Below are 21877 nucleotides of genomic sequence, written 5' to 3' on the forward strand. Positions count from 1 at the left end.
AGTATGGTCTGTGGTTTCTAAAATAAAGAAATAAAAAGCTCATGGTTCACATTTAATTATTTGAACTAAAGTGCCTTTGTTTAGGATGCCCAGAAATGATACTGAAGGGTATCTAAAAAGAGAAGAGAATAGTTACTTGATGCATGAAAAGCAGAAGAAAATAATGCATGTCAAGATGTTATTCCCTTTGAGAAGAATCTCAAGAATAAAAAGCCACAAGTTGAGCTGAAAGTTAAAGACAAATATTTATTACACGTAAAACAGGATAAGCTTTGTAAAGGAGTACAACAAGTTAAAACACTTGGTTTAGTGATTATCAAAGCTATGTTTGAAGATGTTTTGACCATTATTCCATAATTATTAAACATCAGTCATTTAAAATTAAAAATTTAGTTCTTAACAACTTAAGGTAGCATTCAAAAAGTGACATGTCTTTAAGGTACAAGGGGAAAAAAGTTGGCTTTGTGACTTATTATTTTTATCAATGTACAACAAAAAAATAAACCTATTATCCTTCTGGGGTATTAAGAACAATTCTAGAAGGTAATTGTTCATCATTTTGGTATTCTGAAATCCTATCAAAGCAAATTTGATTTTGCAATACTTTTTAAATATCTATAGGAGACTTAAGTCAAAAATCACAATAAACTAAATTAAATTTTCCTTTGAGAAGTTTTGGAGAATTTTCTTATGTGCTCTTGAGATTTCTAGAAATACCCTAATGCTTGACAAATCCATGATTGGAAACCACACGTACCATTTACTCCAGATTTATGTGAAAAATTAGATAACTGATTATATGACTACTAATATGAACTATTTTCATTTAATTAGGAATCAATTAATGATGTAAACTATAATACTGAATACATTTGCCTCAATTTTATATCTTATTAAGGCTATTAATTGATAATCAAATTATTTTTTAACAAAACTTACAAAGCTGAGCATCAGCATGGAGAGTTCCTCCTTTAGGATTCAGTTTCTGGGTTTGAATTGCAGGAACTGGTTTATATGATTGACCTGTGGCCCTATACATGGCTTGAACCCATAATATTCTGTCCTGTTCATCATCACTGGCAAAGATTACAGTATCTCCTTCTTTAACAGCATTAAAGAACATACAACCACCCTGAAGGCCTGTGGGGGAAACAAAAAGACATCATTAAAAATTTATAGGATTGGCAGATTTTCGTCTCATTCACTAACTGACCTCATGGAAAAGAATGGCTTTGATATTAGCAGTTAAATGTTTTAAGGAATATTTAGTTTAAAGGATCAAATCCACAATCAAAGATTTGAAGAAAAACAATAACAAAAAGGGTTAAGCTCCCATATTACCTCAGAAATAAAAAATAACCTAGGGAAACAGTCCATGACAGAGTATCATTCTACAAGACATATAAACATACTCCATGGAAATGCATAGCACAATCTGATATTTCATGCCAGAGAAAGAAGTTTTATCTGTTGGCATAGTTGCCATTCTATACATGGGAAAAATATATAATGATTAAGACAAAAATGATATTTCATATTGCATGTTTTTTATCTTTTATAAAATTCTTTCACAGAAGATAATATTTTGCATTTTAAGTGAACAATTAGTTAATATAGTCATAAATTTCTATTTCTTAATCTCTATTCACCAATATTTAATCATTATGTTTATTAATGTCTACATTTCTTGATCTTAGATATTAATGTCATTAATATTCATTCATTCAATTTTTTAAATATCAGGTGTCCAATACTCTTTCCAGTATTAATATGAAGGGAGAGAGAGAAGTACAAGCATGTATTGTTGGGGAGAAAATTAGTAGTTATAATAATTCATTTGCCATTTCTTTGCCTATTTCTGCTATAACTTTTGCTTTCCAGCAAAGAAGTTTCTGAAAACATTGTAATATCTCACCTAATTATTCCATTACAGTGAATTTTACACATTTCAATCTTGCGCTAAAATAATAATAAATATGATGAAATATGGCTAAAAACACAAGCCCTCCAAAAGAGATAATTTGAATCTCATAAAGTCTTGCCCAGGTATATAAGTGAAATATGCACCCTATTCATCGAGAGGGGTTTAAATTGTAGAACAGACAAAGGATATTTATAAGAATTCCATGCATACATACATGGCAGGAAAAGTGATTCAATTAAGATTTACCTGGGTGGGGATCGGTATAATCCACAGTATAGCCTTCAAGCTGCATTAATTCTTGTGGTTCAGACTTCTTTTCTCTATAACTGCACATAGCAAAGGTATATTGGCTAACCTGCTCAAGAAAAAAAAAGTTTACAGATTAGTCACATTAAATTTACCAAATTTAACTTTCGTTTTTTAATCAAAATACTCTTTTCCCAATTAAAAATATAACATAATTTGCACATAAATTATTAAATTTTAGCATTTTTCAAAACCTAGCTCAGAGATTCAAGCACCTTTCGTTTGTCAGCTTGCATTTGTTGGGTCTTCTATGCCTATGATCCAGCATTCCCCAAGACAATGATTTGGTGCTCAAGCTTCTATATTAATAGAAGCACCATAAATAAGTATTCATGTTGATACGTTTGGGATCATTAGCCTATTAAGAAGATAAATAGCCTTCTTTTACTTCATGGTTTCTTACAGCTTTTAATATGCTAACATAGGCTATAAATCTCTAAGAGTAAGATTAGGAGTAGTCCTAGATTTACATAAACATGGGACCACATTTTCAAGCATACTTATACCAAGACTTTTAACAAAGTAAAAAAAGATCTCACGCCTGTAATCCCAGCACTTTGGGATGCTGAGGCGGGCGGATCACGAGGTCAGGAGATCGAGACCATCTTGTCTAACACGGTGAAACCCCATCTCTATTAAAAATACAAAAAATTAGCCAGGCGTGGTGGCACACACCAGTAGTCCCAGCAACTCGGGAGGCTGAGGTAGAAGAATCGCTTGAACCTGGGAGGCTGAGGTTGTAGTGAGACGACATCGCGCCATTGCACCCCAGCCTGGACAACAGAGCGAGACTCCATCTCAAAAATAAATGAATAAATGAATAAATGAATAAATAAATAAATAAATAAATAAATAAAATAAATTAAATAAAATAAAAATAAATCTCACTAAAAGTTGAGAATTTAGTGGCCACATAATGAAAACCTCAGGCAGGGCCAGGATGGAGTAAATTTTGGGCAGCCAGTGACAACATTGCCAAGATCTGGTCTGCCTCTTAATTCTTCTTGTCTTTTGGAATTGGCCTCATTTCCTTGTGCTAAAGTTTTACTAGAACCATAGCTGCTCTGAAGTCACCTCCCTGAGTGTGTCTGCTTGAATCACAAGGCCATATTTGAACAAAATACTGTAAATGGGGAATGTTTCATTAGCCCAGTTTGGGTCAAGAGCTCATGTATGCAGCAAAGACGTCAGATGTTACAACAGGCAGGCTCTTTCCAAGGTCCCCCAACAGAGATAGAGGGAGGTTCTGTTCCCAGCAGGAGAAAAGGCTGTTTGGTGGATATACATCTAAATTGCAAAATATCCTACAACACAGGGTCCATGGAAGATAGTTTGGTTAGTGTATTTTTTTCTTTTTTTCTTTTTTGAGACAGGTTCTCACATTGTCACCCAGGCTGGAGGACAGTGGCACGATTATGGCTCACTGCAGCCTCCACCTTTGGTGATCCAGTGATCCTCCCACTCAGCCTCCTGAATAGCTGGACCACAGGCACATCTACCATGCCCAGCCAATTTTTAAAAAATATTTATAGAGAAAAGGTGTCTGTCTGTTACCTGGGCTTGGTTAATGTTAATTATTTCCTTTTTCTGTTTTTAAACATAAAATGAAACTAAGGAAACATAGTACCTTTCAATAGACAGTGATTACTTCAATAGGACCCCAAAATAAACTAATTATGAAAAACAGAAAATATGGGCTACATTAAAATCAAGGAATTCTCTTCATTTAAAGGGTATCATAAAGAAAGTAAAAAAAGGCAAAGCAACAGACTAAGAGAAGATGCATGCAAAACATATATTCCATCAATAACTCACACCAGAAATACAAAGAACTATAAATCAACAGGGAAAACTCAGAACAGATGTTGGAAAAACGGGCAAAAGATGACTTCTCTTTTTTATTTTCACATCCACTCTCTGTACCTGAGGTCAAAAAGCGAGGTTTGAGGTAGTGACAGGTGTAAGATGCAGGGATCAACATTGTAACTTTTAAAAGGAGAACATATATTTTCTGTTCTGAGAAAAGAGGAGCTCTTTTCTCTGCTCCTCTCTGCTCTTCTACAAAGTAAAAGGCGCAGGTCATTGTGAAAATTACCATGTTAGAGACTGCTAAGTTGCATGACAAATTGTGGATTTAAAACTGAAAATTAACACAAAGATAACACTTCATTAGAAAAAATGCTGATTAGATTAGCAAAAATGAAAATGGTTACTAGTACACAGTGTGGGTGACAGAATGAAAACTGGTGTGGACTTTCTGGAAGGCAATCTGGCAACAGGTTCTATGATATACTTATGTTTTACTTACATCACAGTACATAGGTACAAAGATGTAACATATTTTTGCCAAGCGTGGTTATGTTTAATCTTTTTTTTTTTTTTTGCCAATTTTGATGAGTGGGAAATACTTTCACTGTTATTTGAGTTTACAATTCCCATCACAATAGGACTGAGAATTTTCCGTTATATTCGATAAACATTTGAAGTTTTCTTTTCTGTGAGTTTCCTGATCAAATAGTTTGCTGTTTTTCTAATATATCATTTCATCATCTGTACCCTTTTCTATAATCAATTTTGTCAGAGGTTTATTCACTTTTTTAACGTGTTAACGTGACTAGGCTATAGTATCCAGTTATTTAATCAAACACTAATTTAAATGCGGCTGGGAAAGTACTTTGTAGAAATGGTGAACATCTACAATCAGTTGACTTTAAGTAAAGGAGATTATCGTCGATATGTGGGTGGGTCTCATATAAGCAGCTGAAGGCCCTAAGAGCAAAAACTAAGGTTTTCTGAAAAAGAAGACATTTTGCCTCAGCTTCTGCTGGAGTTCCAGCCTGCTGGCCTTTCTGGAGAACTCTTACTGATACAGTACCAAAAGGCTGACTATTTTTTATGCATTCCTTTGGTCTAGCAAGGAACGTATCTCAAGGAAACAAATGGAGAAGTACTCAAAGATGTGTATGCATTGTGTTCACTGCAGTATTGCATATAAGTGGTTTGGTTAAAATATATTATGGCATGACTATATAGGATAATACTATGAGACATTAAAAGAGACGTGACAGATTTTTTTTCTTAACATGGGAACCTAAGATAAAACATTTCTAAGATATAACATAAAGAGCAATTTAAAAGCAAAAATGTAGAGTGTGATTCTGTGGGTAAACATTATATACATATATGAATTAAAATATATATTAAAATATTTACAGTGATTATTACAGGATGGTGAAATGATAGGTTATTTTTTCAGTGTTGAGTTTTTTAAAAGAATATACATTATTTTAAATCAGAAAAAAGAATAAAGTTATTTCTATTTTGAAAAATAAAAACATTAAGCCTTAATGGGAGAGATTGAGGCCAGTATCTTGTGATACTTGTGGTTCTTGCTACACTAAATTTTCCTTGTGTCTTTCCTCATCTTACAGACAGTCAATAAATTTACTTTTTCCCTTGCATATGTCTAAGGTTTACAAATGAAAGTCAGTTGCTCCCATAAGGGTTTTTATTTTTTGGTAATCACTTAAAGGTTTCAGTTTCCTTGTGTTAAAAGGTATAATTGTGTGGGTGTTTTTGGGGGTAAGGGTTAAGGGGTTGGAGGTGGGGGTGTTGAGAGGTAAACAATAACGGTCCAATTGTATTTGTTCTAAAAAGAAGTCCTTTCTCTTACTCTAGAAAAATAACCTAGTTCAAAGTTCCACTATTCTTTCATAAAGCTGTTTCACACAGCATTATCTTAAAATATTATGAAATATCTCCAACATAAAGAAAAGTACAATAATACACTAACATGTATATATTCATCATTCGGCTTTGTTGAATGGTAATTTCTTGGAGATATATATGCTTTAAAGTGTATTTTTTTTAAAAGGACAGATTCAATTAATGCCTATACATACTCACCCAAGACAATTTCCTTTCTCTTCTCAAAGATAAACACCATGATGACTTTTCTGTTTATTATATTATTTCCATGACGTTTTGAAATGTGTACCACATACAAGAAAATTGATAAACATCAAGTACTTTCTGCATGTTTCCAAACTTCATATGAATATATCATACATATTATTCTGCAACTTTCTTCCCCAAAAGTTCAATGTTTCTGATGCTTAACCATCTTGATATAAATATTGTTACTTGAATTGTCACACTTTAACCACTATCCTAGTGATGACCTTCACTTTTTTTCACTTGTCCTTACAAACAATGCCATGATGGACATTCTTCTACGTCTTGTCTTCTTGCTCACATAAGTGACAGCTTCTCTAGTACCACATCAAGGAGTGGAACTGCTAGGTTGTAGGGTGCACAGATCTTCATCTTTACTGAATGTTGCCTAGCTGCTTTCCAATTTGTACATACTATATATACCTGTGGTATATGAGCACTCCAGATATAATATTAATACATCTTTACCAAGCTTGGTATTTTAAATCTTTTTATTTTTTGCCAACTTTGATGGGTGGGAAGTGGTATTTCACTATTATTTGAGTTTACAATTCTTATTACCAATAGGACTAAAAATATTCTCTTCTGTTTATTAGTCACTTGGGGGTTTTGTCTTCCTTCCTGATGAAATAATTTCCTCATTTTTGAATGTATCATTTAGCCATTTTATACCATTTTCCATAATCAATTTTGCCAGAGATTTATTCACCTTTTTAATGTTTTCGAGAAATGTTATTGCATTTTGTTAATCCTCTCTGTTGTTTTTCATTTCCTTAATTTCTGCCATCTTTCTTATCTCTTCATTTGGGATATTTATCTCTTTATTTATTTATTTATTTATTGAGACAGAGTCTTGCTCTGTAGCCCAGGCTGGAGTGCAGCTGCACAATCTCAGCTCACTGCAACCTCCACCTCCAGGGTTCAGTCAATTCTCCTGCCTCAGCTTCCTGAGTAGCTGGGATCACAGGTGTGCCCTACCACACCTGGCTAAGTGTTTGTGTTTTTAGTATAGATGAGGTTTCACCATGTTGGCCAGGCTGGTCTTCAAGTCCTGACTTCCAGTAATCCACTTGCCTTGGCCTCCCAAAATGCTGGGATTATGGCGTGAGTCACCACGCCTGGCCTTGATTGTTTTTTTAAACTCATATAATTAGCTTATTCATTTTTAATTCATTTTTAACATATGCATTTATGTTTATCCTAAGTTCATATTAGCCTCATCTCACAAGTAGCATTTTTATGAGTTCTGTTCCAAATATTTTTCATTTTTATGATTTGTTTTTTATGTTGGAGCTACTTAGAGGTATGTTTTTAAGTTTGGCTTTGTGGTTCTATTTTTGGTTTTTAAATTAATTTCATTGTTATCAGAATAATTCTGAATCTTAGTATTTTTGAGACATGTTCTGCTTAACACATGACTAGTTTTTTAATCAGTGTTTTGTTTGCTTAAAAAGAATGCATGTCTTGTAATTATTATTCAGTGATTATTCATGTCCATTAGGTCAAATTTACTAATTGTCAAATATTCTATATCTGATATTCTTTTCTGATGTATCAAGTATTGAGAAATGTTAAAATTTCCCATCAAGATTATCTCTCTGTGGATTCTTCATGCAATTCTCTTAAATGTCTATATATAAGAAATAATCTCATATATATACCTGGGATTGTTACTTCTTTCTCTGACTGTTCTGTCTTTCTGGTAACTTGTTCTATTTGTATTTATGCAGTGAGTATTTTAAAAATCTGATACTGCTTTTTGCCTTGAAGTCTATCTTCTTGTACAGTCACAAAACTATACAATCTTTCTTTTGTTTAGTACGCATCTGGTAAATTTAAAAAAAAATCTCTTCAGTCTCAATTATTCTGTGTTATATTTTAGATCTCTATGAACAACAATTGGGGTTTTTAAAGCCCTGAAAATCTAGTCTTCTAACAAGATTTATTTTAAAGACAAGCTATATTTGCTGTACATGCTGATATATTTGGATTTATTTCTATTATCTTATCTTGCCCTTTGTATTTGCCATGCCTCTTTTTCTTTCATTCCCTGTCTCTATTAAACATTAACAAAATCTCCCTATTTCCTCAACAGTATAGAAACTATATATTTCTTTTCTCTCACTGATTCCTTAAATCTTGTTTTTAAGTCTCCTCCTGAATCCAGGAAACTTTGAGTGCTTTACTTCCATTACCCATTCCCATCTGTTAACTCAGTCATTATATTAGTTCTACCTTATTTTAGTAATGTTTAGTATATTAGCATTTAGTAATAGAAATTCATTATTAAAATATATGATCTTAACAAGTCAATATTTATTTATATTTGCCCTTGGGTTTACTCATTTTCTTGCTGATGACTGCTTCTTGAATCGCACTCTGTCATTCTGAGTTCAATTTCTTTCTTCCTTTAATTTGAAAATATATCCTTTTGAAATATCTGAATATTTGAAAATATGTCTTTAATTTGTTCTTACTCAGGTGTAATGGTTTAGTTACTTATATAGTGTTTTAGCCCAGCAATCCTATCAGTAATTTTGAAGATATTCCATTGTCAGAAGGCTTATACATCCATGTGGAAAAGACTTATGAAAGTTCAACTGCAGTTCTCCTCTTGTAATTTGCTTTTTTTTGAGACATCTCACTTGGTGGCCCAGGTTGGAAGGCAGTGGCACGAACTCGGCTCACTGCAACCTCCTCCTCAAGCCATTCTTGTGCCTCAGCTTCCCAAGTAGCTGGGATTACAGGCATTTGCCACCAGGCCTGGCTAATTTTTGTATTTTTAATAGAGACAGGGGTTCACCACGTTGGCTAGGCTGGTCTCAAACTCCTGACCTCAAGTGATCTGCCCACCTTGGCCTTGCAAAGTGCTGGGATTACAGGTGTGAGCCACCATACTCAGCCTATTTGCCTCTTCTTTATGATTGTTCTTACATGTTCTCTTATCTTTGTCATTTTGCACTTTCATCATGAAATTTCTAGGAGTTAAAGAGTTATGGTTAATACTTACTGTATTTCTTATATCTGATAATTCATGACTATATCAATTTAAAAATCTTCCCGTTATCTGTTTAAATGTTGCCTCTGTCACATTTTTCCTTTATTTAATGCCTTTATTCAAATCCTATCAGAAATAATCTTGAAGCTTTCTTTCCTCCATATCTTTTAATTTCTTTATGTATGTTTTTTTCACCTCTTCATTTTGAGTTCTAGGCAGCTTCCTCAGATTCTAACCAATATTCCATCATTAATTACATGACAAATTTTCTCTTCAGATGTGTCTAACCTACTGCTTACCCTGTCTATGGAGGTGCTAATTTTAGTGACTGTGTTTTGAAGTTTTGGAAGTTCTATATGATCCTTTTCCAAATCTGCTGGTTCACTTTGCATACTGTTATTTTCTTGTTATTGTTCTTTTATTATATTTTTGAACCTGCTTGTAAATTTCATCACCTTAAATAAAATTATTTTATAATTTATGTATGTGAGAGCTGTATTGCTGAAATTCTTAGTGGTGTAAATGATCAATTTAGTTTTGTAATTTTAGATCATGAGCTAATAATCAACACAGTGTTATCTCTGGATATCCTACAAAGCCTAGCTTAAGGGTTCACCTTCCAATAAAAAGCAATTTTTAAAAATGCCAGCTGCTCCATGGTCATCACCAATCCAGGATTGCTTTTTATGTTAATTTCCTAGCTTAGGTATTTCCCTTATATTTAATAAAATAAACTGGGACTTTGACATTCTTTAAGTACAAGCTAATAGTTAAAAATTCTGAGGGTTAATTTTCCTGCATATTCAGAGCTTCAGCTCAAACACAAGATTAATTGCCCAAGGGCAGATTTTTTTTCTAGCCCATCATTTCACAGAGATCTAGTTCTTTTAAGTTCTTTATAAGATCTCTGTTCCAAATACCCACTTTAAGAATACCTCATGGTACGTCTTCTTTCTCTGCATGAGCAATAAAATCTCAAGTGCCTACCTAACAACATCAACATCCACTAATTTCAAACTCCAGCACTATTGTAGCCACAATGTCAACTCACAATCATAACCATTCTAGGTGTTTTTGGTCTCTAAAGTTTTTCTTTTTTTTCTTCACTTGACCTACGTATTTAAAAACATGGGCACTATATTTTATTCAGCATTTCTAGGTATTGGCCAAAAAGGAATTCTTAATATTACCTTTAAAACTAGCCAAAACTACCAATTTAAATCTTTTGATCAATCTTTTAATTTTGCTTTATGAACTTTCCAAATAGCAAGTCTAACTTTTATATGTATGAGGAAAACTGTGTAAGTCCTTTTCACTACATTTCAGAAAAGAAAAGAAGAAACTATGATGATGGGGTTAGGGTATGCAAGTAAACACACTGTGTGAAATGTGTCTTATGCATCCTTAAGTTATAATTATTCAACACCAGGGGACCTTTACAAAGTAATACTTTTATAATCAACTATTGAAATAATAGAAAATATATTGGGCAGCTAATTCATAAGTTTCTCATCTTCTTCTCTTATTTGGAAGAATCTTAAAAACCTGACTAAAAAAAGTCTCCTGACACATCACCACATGAACAATCTGGAACCTGCTGGGAGAGAGATGAAGGGCATGGGAAGGTCTGCCTTCCCTGCACGTCTCACAAACATTTCCATCAATGACTAGCTGCAATCTATAGCTACCGCTGTGTAAAGTACTCCAGACGGACCATCCAGCAAGACTCACCCACTTTAATTCAGTTCTTCACCTGAACTGCCAAGCAGGAAAATATCACCTTTATGTTTAAAATTCCATTTCTATATATTTCTCAATCTAATAAACCCCTACTCCTTTTTCCAAGTTTTTAACAAATTTGTCCCCTTTACCATTCTAACCTTGTTTGTCATTTCTTTGTTTCTGACTCAGTTTCTTCATAATACGTATAAAATGGCTTCCACAGTGTGTGGCACAGAGTCACTGCTTCTGTATTTTGGCACGAAATTTATTTCAATTCAATAAATATTCTGCCATATTTGAAAATGTACTATTTTTGAAAGTATAAACCACATATTTATCTTGTTAAATAAAAAAAACTAACAGTTTAACAGCACACATAACTCAACTTGTACTCTTAAATGTATCCTCTTCCACTTACCATAACAAATGACATTTAATTTTTAAATGTCATACACTCCACTGAAAACACTCAAGAAACAGTAAACATCCCCTCATGCAGGCAGGCACCCCCTTATGTTATGGACACAGATGTCAGAGCCATGGAGAAACCAGGCTTACCCTTTCAGGATACACAGATAGCTATGATGTGACCATAGTTATAAGAAAGGCATCAAAATACCAAGGAAATTTGGAAACAAACAAAATTGACAAAGAATCAAAAACAATAACTTAGTAAACAACTAATTAGGGAGTTATTATTCCCATTACAAAGACACTCTTACCTTCACAAAGATATCTGACTTATGTAAGTGGCAAGATATTTTTATATTTTATATATTAGTACTTGGAGAAAAAGGTAAAGCAAAAATATTGGAAGGTATTGTGAACTGAAAACTAGTCAGGAAAAAGTGGTGTTTTGGAACTGTAATGGAACATAATAAAATGTATAATTTAATTCTAAATCTAGGCCAGGCACAGTGGCTTGTACCTGGAATCCCAGCACTTTGGGAGGCTGAGGTGAGATGATCACTTGAGGCTAGGAGTTCAAGACCAGCGTAGGCAACTAAACGAGACCCCCATCTTTTAAAAACTTTAAAAATCAGCTAGGCGTGATGGCATATGCCTGTAGTCCCAGCTACTTGGGAGGATAAGGTGGGAGGATCACTTAAGTCCAGGGATTCAAGGTGGCAGTGAGTCATGTTGGCACCACTGCACTCTAGTCTGGGTGACAGAGTGAACTCTGTCTCAAAAACAAAACAAAAAAAACATTATTACATATGATAGAATTATAGATTTTGATTATGTAGCAAGGATTTGAAGATATTACATTTGGAAATTTAAAACTCTGATTTTTAGAGGATTCAAAACTCACTAAATCATAAGTAGTTAAATAAAGAACCAAGCTTCATTGAAAAGAAAACGAAATATTATACTCTAAGTAATTCTCTCACACTAGCATTGAGAGACAAGGTCTGGGCCTTTGAGATTGCGGTCTAAACTCCAGCTTTCATGGATGAGGGAAGTAACTTTCCAAGGTCACCCAGATAAAAAGGGTCACCCTGGCCAGGCATGGTGGTGCATGCCTGTAATCCCAGCACTTTGGGAGGCCGAGGCAGGCAGATCACGAGATCAGGAGATCGAGACCATCCTGGCTAACACCGTAGAAAATGTACCGTAGAGATGGTAGTGAAACCCCATCTCTACTAAAAATACAAAAAATTAGCCAGGTGGCACACGCCTGTAGTCCCAGCTACTCGGGAGGCTGAGGCAGGAGAATCACTTGAACCTGGGAGGTAGAGGTTGCAGTGAGCTGAGATTGCACCACTGCACTCCAGCCTGGGCAACAGAGTAAGACTCCGTTTCAAAAAAAAAAAAAAAAAGTCACCTTGAGTCTAGAACACAACTCTCTGTAGTTCAATGGATATTCTTTCCAATATATCATATTATTTTATACATTCTCATTCTGAAACTTAAAAACAACTGTATTCCCGAATAGCAAGCCAATTACCTCTTAATTTCTGGCAAAGTTATTATTTCAGATAGCACTGAGTCCATGATCAAAAATCACTAAAGGTGTTGGAGAAAGAGAAAAGTGAACTGAATAGCAAATAATTCAAGGTAGTACGCTTTTATCCTCTTTTCTCAGGTATGTGTTCAATAAATCACCATCATTTGTTTTATAGTAATTGTTAATATCCTTAACATAAAATTGTAATCTTTGGAGGTATTTAATAATTTTTCTCTTAAATTTCACTAACTAGGTCTGAAATTAATATTGTCATCCCTTTAGTTTTTTCATTCTGAGAAGCTGACTGTTAACAGGTCCATTTAACTTATTTATAATAAGAACTAATATATTTTGTCTTGCTTTTTTTTCCTCTTTATCTTCTATTATTTGGTAAAGTTTTCTTAGCATTTAATTTTTATACTATAATAGTTTCTTTAAAAGTTTTGAAGACATAACCCATATTTTCTCTATTTATTGAAAAACAAAATAATTTTTTCACTGGCTGTATATAAAATGAGGACTAGAACCTGTTTTATTGTTCCATTCACTATTTTGACAAAATCTAGAGGTTAGGATTCACATTTTGTAATAATTACTTAATTATATTTCTATAACCTATCTCAGGAATCATTTTTCATGTTTAATTGAGCCGCCAAAATATTTTACAAGAATAAAATAAACCATATGTGTTTATTTCATTATTATTCTAATTCTTCTACATCTTAAGTTTCACATGTCTGAGATCATACTCATTTATCTCTCAAATGTCAGGAATTCTCCTTTAAATATGTTCAGCAATATGAACTGTATTTTTTTCTTTTTTTGAGCTTTTTGGTTATAGAAACTTTTTATTAAGTCCAATTTTATAGATTTTTTTTAATTGTAGAGAAGCATGACAGAGTGACCAAGATTTTCAGCCATAACGCTTATTTCATAAGAATAATATCTTGCTGGGAAAGCACAATAGAAATAAGACTTCAAGGAGAAAAAAACTTTTTTTTTTTTTTTTTTTTTTTTTTGAGACGGGATCTCGCTCTGTCGCCCAGGCTGGAGTGCAGTGGCACTATCTCGGCTCACTGTAACCTCTGCCTCCTGGGTTCAAGTGATTCTCCTGCCTCAGTCTCACGAGTAGCTGGGATTACAGGCACGTGCCACCACACCTGGCTGGCTAATTTTTGTATTTTTAGTAGAGATGGGGTTTCGCCATGCTGGCCAGGCTGGTCTTGAACTCCTGACCTTGTGATCTGCTCGCCTCGGCCTCCCAAAATGCTGGGATTACAGGTGTGAGCCACTGTGCACAGCCAATACAGTTTTCAATGATTGCAAGTAGATATAAAATCACAAAAGTATTTAGATTCTATTGAACATGTTACTGAATGATTTAGTGGTTTTATCTTAGAAACTATTATCTACTGCAACTATTTAAACTCATGATGAAAGACTTAGGAGGATCTACAGTTGTATAAAATTATTTTAAGGGACACACTGGCAAAATAGTTTAATACTAATATGATTGCTCTTTCCTATGTTGTCTTTTACAGAGATATACTCCTTTCTTGATGTCTTTTGAGATCTGTGGATTAGTCATACTAAACAAAATAGTAAGTTACTGAATTTAGTTTCTTGTGTATTTATAACCTCTGTATCTCCCCTTATGTTCTTATAAGTACTTTTTTCCTCCCTCTCATTCATTCATCCGTGCACTTATTCATTCACCAAATATTTATCATGCATCTACAGTGAATTTTTCCAGGCTTTGGGTACACAACAGTGCCTCAGAATTGGGGAACAAAGCCATCTCATAGAGTGAGAATGGAGGAGATAAATGAATTGCAATCAGGAGGTACTGAAAATAATTTGGGTGATGAATTGTTTTGCAGGAAAACAAAGCAGAGGAAAGAGACATTAAAAGCATTCTATTTTCAATAGTGTGGTCAGAAAGGCCTCTCTGAAGACAACCATATTAAGGTATTTCAACTGGAAGTGAAGGGAAGATAAACCAGGTTTAACAGATCAATCTGCTATGTCAAATGCAAATTCCACTTTCATTTTCTCCCCTCAATTACTTACTTATCCTTATTCTTTCATACTTATTTTTGACAAGGCTTTAGAAAAATCATTTTAAGTCTTATAGATCTCATTTAATTTTTCTGTAATATAAGAAAAACAATAATAGACCTTACAGGATTTTGAGAGAATTGGAGAGAACTGATGTGGGAGTGCCTAGCACAATGCATGCTTGTTACACAGTGGTCTCCCCGTGAATCTAATTCAGTTGTCAGGGAGCCACCACCTTCCTCTCACTTTATTCTTTTTGAGTCTTAGAAGAATTGTTTCATGTTGGATACGGGACACAGGTGTTACTATAACGCAGTATAGTCAGCACCTGATTGACTTGGGGATTGAACTCTCTTCAAACCACATGCTTCCACACTGTGAATGAGCTGAGGGCTGCTGACACTCCATGTTTCTGACTTCTGTCTCCTGGCCTCACTTGGCTTTCCCAACCCCTACCTTTCTTCCCACTCTCAGGGGATGTTTCTTTTATTTTTGGAGACAGGATCTCACTCTGTCACCTAGGCTGGCGTGCAGTGGTGTGATGATAGCTCACTGTAACCTCGAATTCCTGGTCTCAAGTGATCCTCCCACCTCAGCCTCCCAAGTAACTGGGACTACAGGTGCATGCCACCGTGCCCAGTTAATTAAAAAATAATACAGACACGGGGTCTCACTACGTTGTTCAGACTGGTCTCAAACTCTCAAAATCCTGGCCTCAAGCAATCTCAGTTTCTGGAGTAGCTGGGATTATAGGTACTGTCACCATGCCCAGTCCGTTTTCACAATTTTTATCAGCAAAGAAAGAACACAGTGGCTGTGTTGATGAAGATGTTTGGTGGAAGAATACGTAAATTTATAAGAAACTGAGAAAGTGAGGAAAAGTGCTAATACACCTAAATGTAGTTTTAGATACGAAATTTGTCTATTTCTAATGGACATTATCTTAATTATACATTATAATGTCTTTTAAAAATTATTGCTTTCTTAAAAACCAAATGCTGATTACTTCCAAAAGCTCTTTATATAATTAACATGTTCATATTGTCATGTGTTAAAGAGTACAGACTTGATGTGTGTAACCCACCCAAAATGCCAAAAATTTACCTGCTATTTAAGAGCTAGCCTTATAAATTAGTTGTCAAAAGACATGTGAGGTGAAATGCTTACATTAATGTGCATTTTTCTTCACATAACCTGAAGTACAACTTGAAGTTGCTGTTTTATGCTATAAGTATTGTATCTCTAGCTAGCTTTAAATGAGACAATTATTTTTTTAAAAATGCTGGAGATATAAAATTTTAAGTACCAATTTAACAAGTCTGAAGGTACAACAACAAAAATCAAGAAGTCCAAAACTTCGGGTTTAGAGGAATCACTCCATTTCCAGAAGCATGGTCACTTAAATGGCAAAGTATTGAAACATTTGCTTTTAGCTTTTAACTTCTTTAATATTTTGTTTAATATCTAAAATATCATCCAACAGACCTAGACTCTGTCATAGATAATTGGGCCTAGAGATATAACAAAGAGTACAGTTGGAAGAGTAATAAAATACCAAAAACTAACAGAGCTGTCACTGACAATTAGGAAATGTGACCCATGAGACAACTGAAAAAGGTGCAATCTGGCGTTTCAAATACATCGACTCCAGAAGCTACAACCTATTAATGCTACCTTTTGGGCTCACTGATTCCTGGTTCTATTTCCATAAAATGTTGCCATATTTCATCCTTTTTTTAGTTCCTTTAATATCCCAAGAGATCTTACTTTTATCCATCCCCTTTGCAAGGTAATGATAAATCACATTCCCAAGGCCAGACCTAGAACAAACCCACAGGGTAAATTCAGGTGTTCCTGAATAGTATTAACACCTGTAGCTGCTGGTTTACTAGCCAGTTACCAGTTCACGTGTAATCTGGAGAAATTGTACTCAGACCTGTATCAGTTGGCACTAATAGTTAAAATATGCTGCTGAAAGATTAGCAGGGTCACCCTGCTCCCTGGGCTCCCACTTAGAGGTAGTCTTGCAGCCTCTACTCTGCCTCGTCACCACTTGCCAGGGAATTAGATAGACAACAGGTGGTTTGACCTATTCTGATCTGGTATTTGTTTTCATTTACGAGCTTACTTGTGTATTTCTGAACAAAGCTTATATAATTTACTAAATTGAAATCGAAAATCCCTTCAGTGGAAGCACAGCAATGAGAAACATTCAATATCTTTTACCCAATCCACTCTTAATAACTCTGTAAAGAATGGATTTGTTGAGAATTGGGAGATATGAACAGACTTTAATCTGGGGACAGAATTAAATCAGGTTTCAGCATCACTGCTTTTGATAGGGCACCTAAGTTGCTGTAGTACCACAAGGTATCTGCATCTGGTATACGAAACCTTCCATTTTGTCCTCAGTTGCCAACCTGTGCAATACCTGTCTGTGTCCACACATGTTAAGTGCTAACTATGGGATTCTAGAGACCACAGCATTCAGGTTTGTATGTCGTATTCCTACTGCAGGGATCATGTTAACAGCTGGCAGCTTAGCAACTGCCACCATCTAATTTCAGTGAAGATTAAGGCTTTAAAAATCCCTAGCTGGAAATGTTCTTGGCAGAGGCCAAAGGTGCTGCTAGAGTTATTTTAAAAAAAAAAACAAACTACACCAGAGCTGAATTTAATCATGAAAAATGAATAAATCTTCAAGATCCAGATAGATTGGACAGGAATATTTATTGTTAACTGTGTTGTCCAAATGGTGTAAAAAGATTTAGTATTCGGTGTACAAATTAGAGAAAGAAAAGTCAGTCTTTTCAGAACAATGTTGAGAATGATTTGCATATATTTATTTACTTAACAAATACTTAGTTTCTACTCATGTACCAGGCAGTGTTTAAAATTCCACAGATAAAGTAGACTAAAAGAAAGATAAGGGCCTTCTTTTCATGGAGTATACATTCTAGAAGGGGTAAAGAGATAACAACAAAAATAGTAATAATAAACATATAAATGTAAAAAAAATTAATTGGATATAAATGCCCCTAACAATATCAAACAGAACAATGTGACAGAGAATGAGTTGAGGGGTACTTCAGGTTGCCTGGGTGGAAAAGGCACATTCGAAAAGGCAACATTTGAACGGATATCTAAATGGACATGAAGGAATGAGCCATACATGGGTAAAATAAAAGCTGCAGGATGTTCAGAATTTCTATAAAGGGGCTTAGAGGTGGCCTAACAATCTAGGTGTAAGAAAAGTAAGGGATTTAATCCAAAGGTGTATTTACACAACAATCACATTTAAAAATAACCCCAGTTTATATATTTATTTGAGGTGCCTTTGGTGGGGGTATCTGGTGACTTGAAGGTGCTAAACTCCTACTCTTGGCACTGTAATTAATCTGAGGAAAGAGCTGTAGAAGTCAAGACGTGGCTCAGTGACAGGAAATAACTATTCAAAGAGGAAGCTTGAGGCCAGAATATTTAGGACCTCCTCTAAGACACGGTTATGACTTATTCTAAGTGCAAAGGGAGTCCCTGGAAGAATTTAAGCAGCAAATTGTCATAATGTGAGTTATGCTTTAAATAGATTATCCCACAATGTGAAGAACCTATTGTTAAGAATGAGGGAAGTGGAAGCAGAGAGAACAGCTAGGATGCTATTGTAGGAATCCATGTGATGATGGTGGTTTCAACTAGTATGGTGGTGGAGAACATGGAGATGACTGGATGTAAATGGAATGCTGTTTTTGCTATGGAACAGCAATCTTTTCTGCCATGAGGGTAAGGAAAAAAGAGGGATCAAACATGACACCTAGGTTTTGATTTAAGTATGTTCAAATATAAGTCAATTTTATATTCCTTACAGAAGTTTGGGAAGTAACCTAAATTAAAAGGGGAATATTCATTTATATAACAAATATTTACAGATTCTCCACTATGTACAGATTCAGGCACACTACTTGTGTAGAAGATTTTATACACATACCTGTAGATATAAAGACATAAATATGCATATGAATACTTACAAATACACACATGCACACACTCAGAGCATTCTGAAATGGAGTCTTGTAGAACAATTTTCAAAAAAAATTAAGCTCACAAAAATGTAAACTTTTGTGGATTTTTAGCCAGCAATTTCATTTCTACAAGAATACTCCCACATATATATGAAGATTAATATACAAGAATTATACATATATTGATGATGGCATTGTTTTTTTCTCCTCCACAACAAAAACCACATTCAAAGTGGCATTGTTTGATTTAAAAAAACTTAAATGTTCAAAGGAGGAGGACTGTTAAAGTACATAAACTTATAATATAGAATCCAGTTATTTATTTATTCATTTAAGTTTTTTTTTTTTTTTTTTTTTTTTTTTTTTTTTCTGGAGACAGTGTTTTGCTCTGTTGCCCAGGCTAGAGTGCAGTGGTGCAATCATGGCCTACTGCAGCCTTGAACTCCTGGCCTCAAGTGATTCTCCTGCTTCAGCCTCCCAGCATGCTAGGATTACAGGTGGGAGCCACGGCACCTAGCCTTAGGTAGATTCTTATATGTTGATATGGCAACTTCTCATGGATGTATTTTTAAAAGCAACTCACAGAATAAAAATATATGAAATGATTCCATTAGGAATGAATGGATGTGTGTTTCACATAATGATGAATTAAAGGTGCCTAACTCCTTCAAACAAGTTTGGAAGGCCACACTATTAGCAATGGCTACTTGGCGACTTTTGCAAAGGATAGTAGAATAATGTGGTAGTGCTGGCAGGAGTGTTGAAGGGGCCTTTCATTTTCTACCATAAAAATTGCATGGTTTGATTTTTATCCTACACTGAGCATGTCCTGGGTTTGTAAATTTTAATCCAATTTAAAGCATAAAGCTATAAAGTCATTATGCCATGATTTTCTTGATTTGGCAACAATATCTCTGTTCACTTCACTTTATCTTACTGCCATTAGCAAACATCAGCTAGTGTCCCAAACTAAACCTAGAGGATATAACTGAACTTAATGTTCTTCAGGTGGTAGTTTCATTCTCAAGTGAGTGACAGGAGTCTGCTGTAGTGGGTCCCCATGTGTGCTGAATATTTCAGAAATCAATAGGATGGGCAGCCACTTCTTTATGTTGATGACATCCCACTAACAGAGTGCCTCTCATACATCTGCAGCAGGTATGGATCACTCTGTGGCATGGCTGACTGTTTACATCTCGTGCCAACTCAGCTGATATGTAATTAACATTATGTCTTGATAGCCTGCTGTTGTTTGCAGCAACTTCAAGTCATGATTCTGACACATCAACAACAAGCAGTGAACACTTTGATACAGGGCCAAAACAACACAGACGTCTACTCAGTTTCCAATGATGTCACACAGTCAGTGGCCTTCATGAGCACAGGACTCAAATTATACCATCACTCCCTGGCCATTTTTCTAATAGAGTAACACTGTTTTGTACTTCATGAAATGAATGATCCATAGTGATTAATCACATATCTGTTTGTCTTCAGATGAACTGTAGTTATGTGCATCAATGTAATCATAGCAATATGGCAGAGGAAATAGAAGTTTGACAGAACTGGATTTGCTTGACTCTACAACTTACTAAACTGCATAATCCTGAGTAAGTTCCATAACCCCTCTGTATTATTTTCTTATCTGTACAATGGGTATAATAATAATACCTACCTTCACAGGCTTATTCTGATAAGATAAAGTATTACCAATATTTTACATAAATGCTTGCCACAAAGTTGCTTAATGAGTATTAGATTTGCTTAATGAGTATTAGATTTAATATAACAATAATTATGTTAATTGGGGAGTGCTTCAGAATTATTTACTACAGAATATGGAATACCTGGGACATACATTTTTGAATAGGCATTAGCAGAATATAGAATGAAGTAATAATTCATTTGTTCAAATCTCAAATACAGAGTGTTAAAGGTAACAAATTATTTTATTATAATGAACTACAATATATTAAAGTATCTTAAGTACTTTACACCCATGATATCTTCCAAATCTAATAATAAAACACTGAGCAAGCACAAGAAAAATAAGTAACAAACATATACAAGTTTAATTCTGGTAGTATTTCAAGCATATTCTTCGACATCACCGTTCTTTCAATTTGGCTTGAACCAAAATTTACCTTCATTAAAAAAAGAGGCCTCTTAGAAAGCATTAAATTCTATTTATTACTATAACTATATTGGCATCAGAATATAAACAGAGACCAAAATGATCTTACTTGGAAGCCAAATAAACACTCAATATTAACAACTCATTTATTTTCCCACCTTTTGACTCCAATTTAAATGTTTACATGAGAGTCTTTGAAAAGTCTTTTCACCTCAGTGGCTCCTCGAGTGTTCACTTTGAACAATGACTTTGCAGCTGGCCAAACCTTACTCTCAATCAATTTTTATGAGGACAAATTCTTGAGCTAATGGTTGGATTTCCAGTGATATCACTCATAATACACACTCACAAGTGGTGATGAGATTCACATTATCAACAGAGCATCATTCTGCCGATGGCAGCGGCAGACACAGCAGGGGTATACTGTCCTCCCTATGAAAATGATTCCTTCACCTTTCAATAATGCAGCCTGCAGGTATGGACCTACAAACTGTGTGTGGATAGAATCAGAGCTGCCTTTAAAAATACTAATAAAAACTACCCAGTTCCTCCCAATGGGTCATTCTCATTGAATCTCCATACATATCCATCTTGATTTTGAAGTGTATGCCTTCAATTTCCCTTCCCATTACGTTTGGAATTGAATGTAAGATTCACTTGTGTTTAAAACTTGTCAGAATACTCGCATGGATTCTCAGTTCATTTGGGCATGGAATTCTCTGCATGAATGCATGTGGATATATGCACATATATGTGTGCAAGGTAAATATATAATGCTTAAACATGACTTCAAATTTTAAAAAGAAACCTCAGG

General features: G+C 34.6%; 1 protein-coding gene across 9 annotated transcripts in view; it reads right to left on the bottom strand.

The window, feature by feature from the left end:
• CADPS2 (calcium dependent secretion activator 2) overlaps positions 1-21877 on the bottom strand; it is a 568074-nt gene that overhangs the window by 169906 nt on the left and 376291 nt on the right. For all 9 annotated transcript variants that reach the window (XM_019031559.4, XM_019031557.4, XM_055347443.2 and 6 more), the window contains exons 10-11: positions 2171-2279; positions 940-1140 (exon numbers count right to left, since the gene is read on the bottom strand). In XM_019031559.4, coding sequence (XP_018887104.3) covers positions 940-1140; positions 2171-2279 — 310 coding nt within the window. The remainder of the gene's footprint in view (positions 1-939; positions 1141-2170; positions 2280-21877) is intronic.

Source organism: Gorilla gorilla, chromosome 6, assembly GCF_029281585.2.
Source record: "Gorilla gorilla gorilla isolate KB3781 chromosome 6, NHGRI_mGorGor1-v2.1_pri, whole genome shotgun sequence".
Taxonomy (NCBI): Eukaryota; Metazoa; Chordata; class Mammalia; order Primates; family Hominidae; genus Gorilla; species Gorilla gorilla.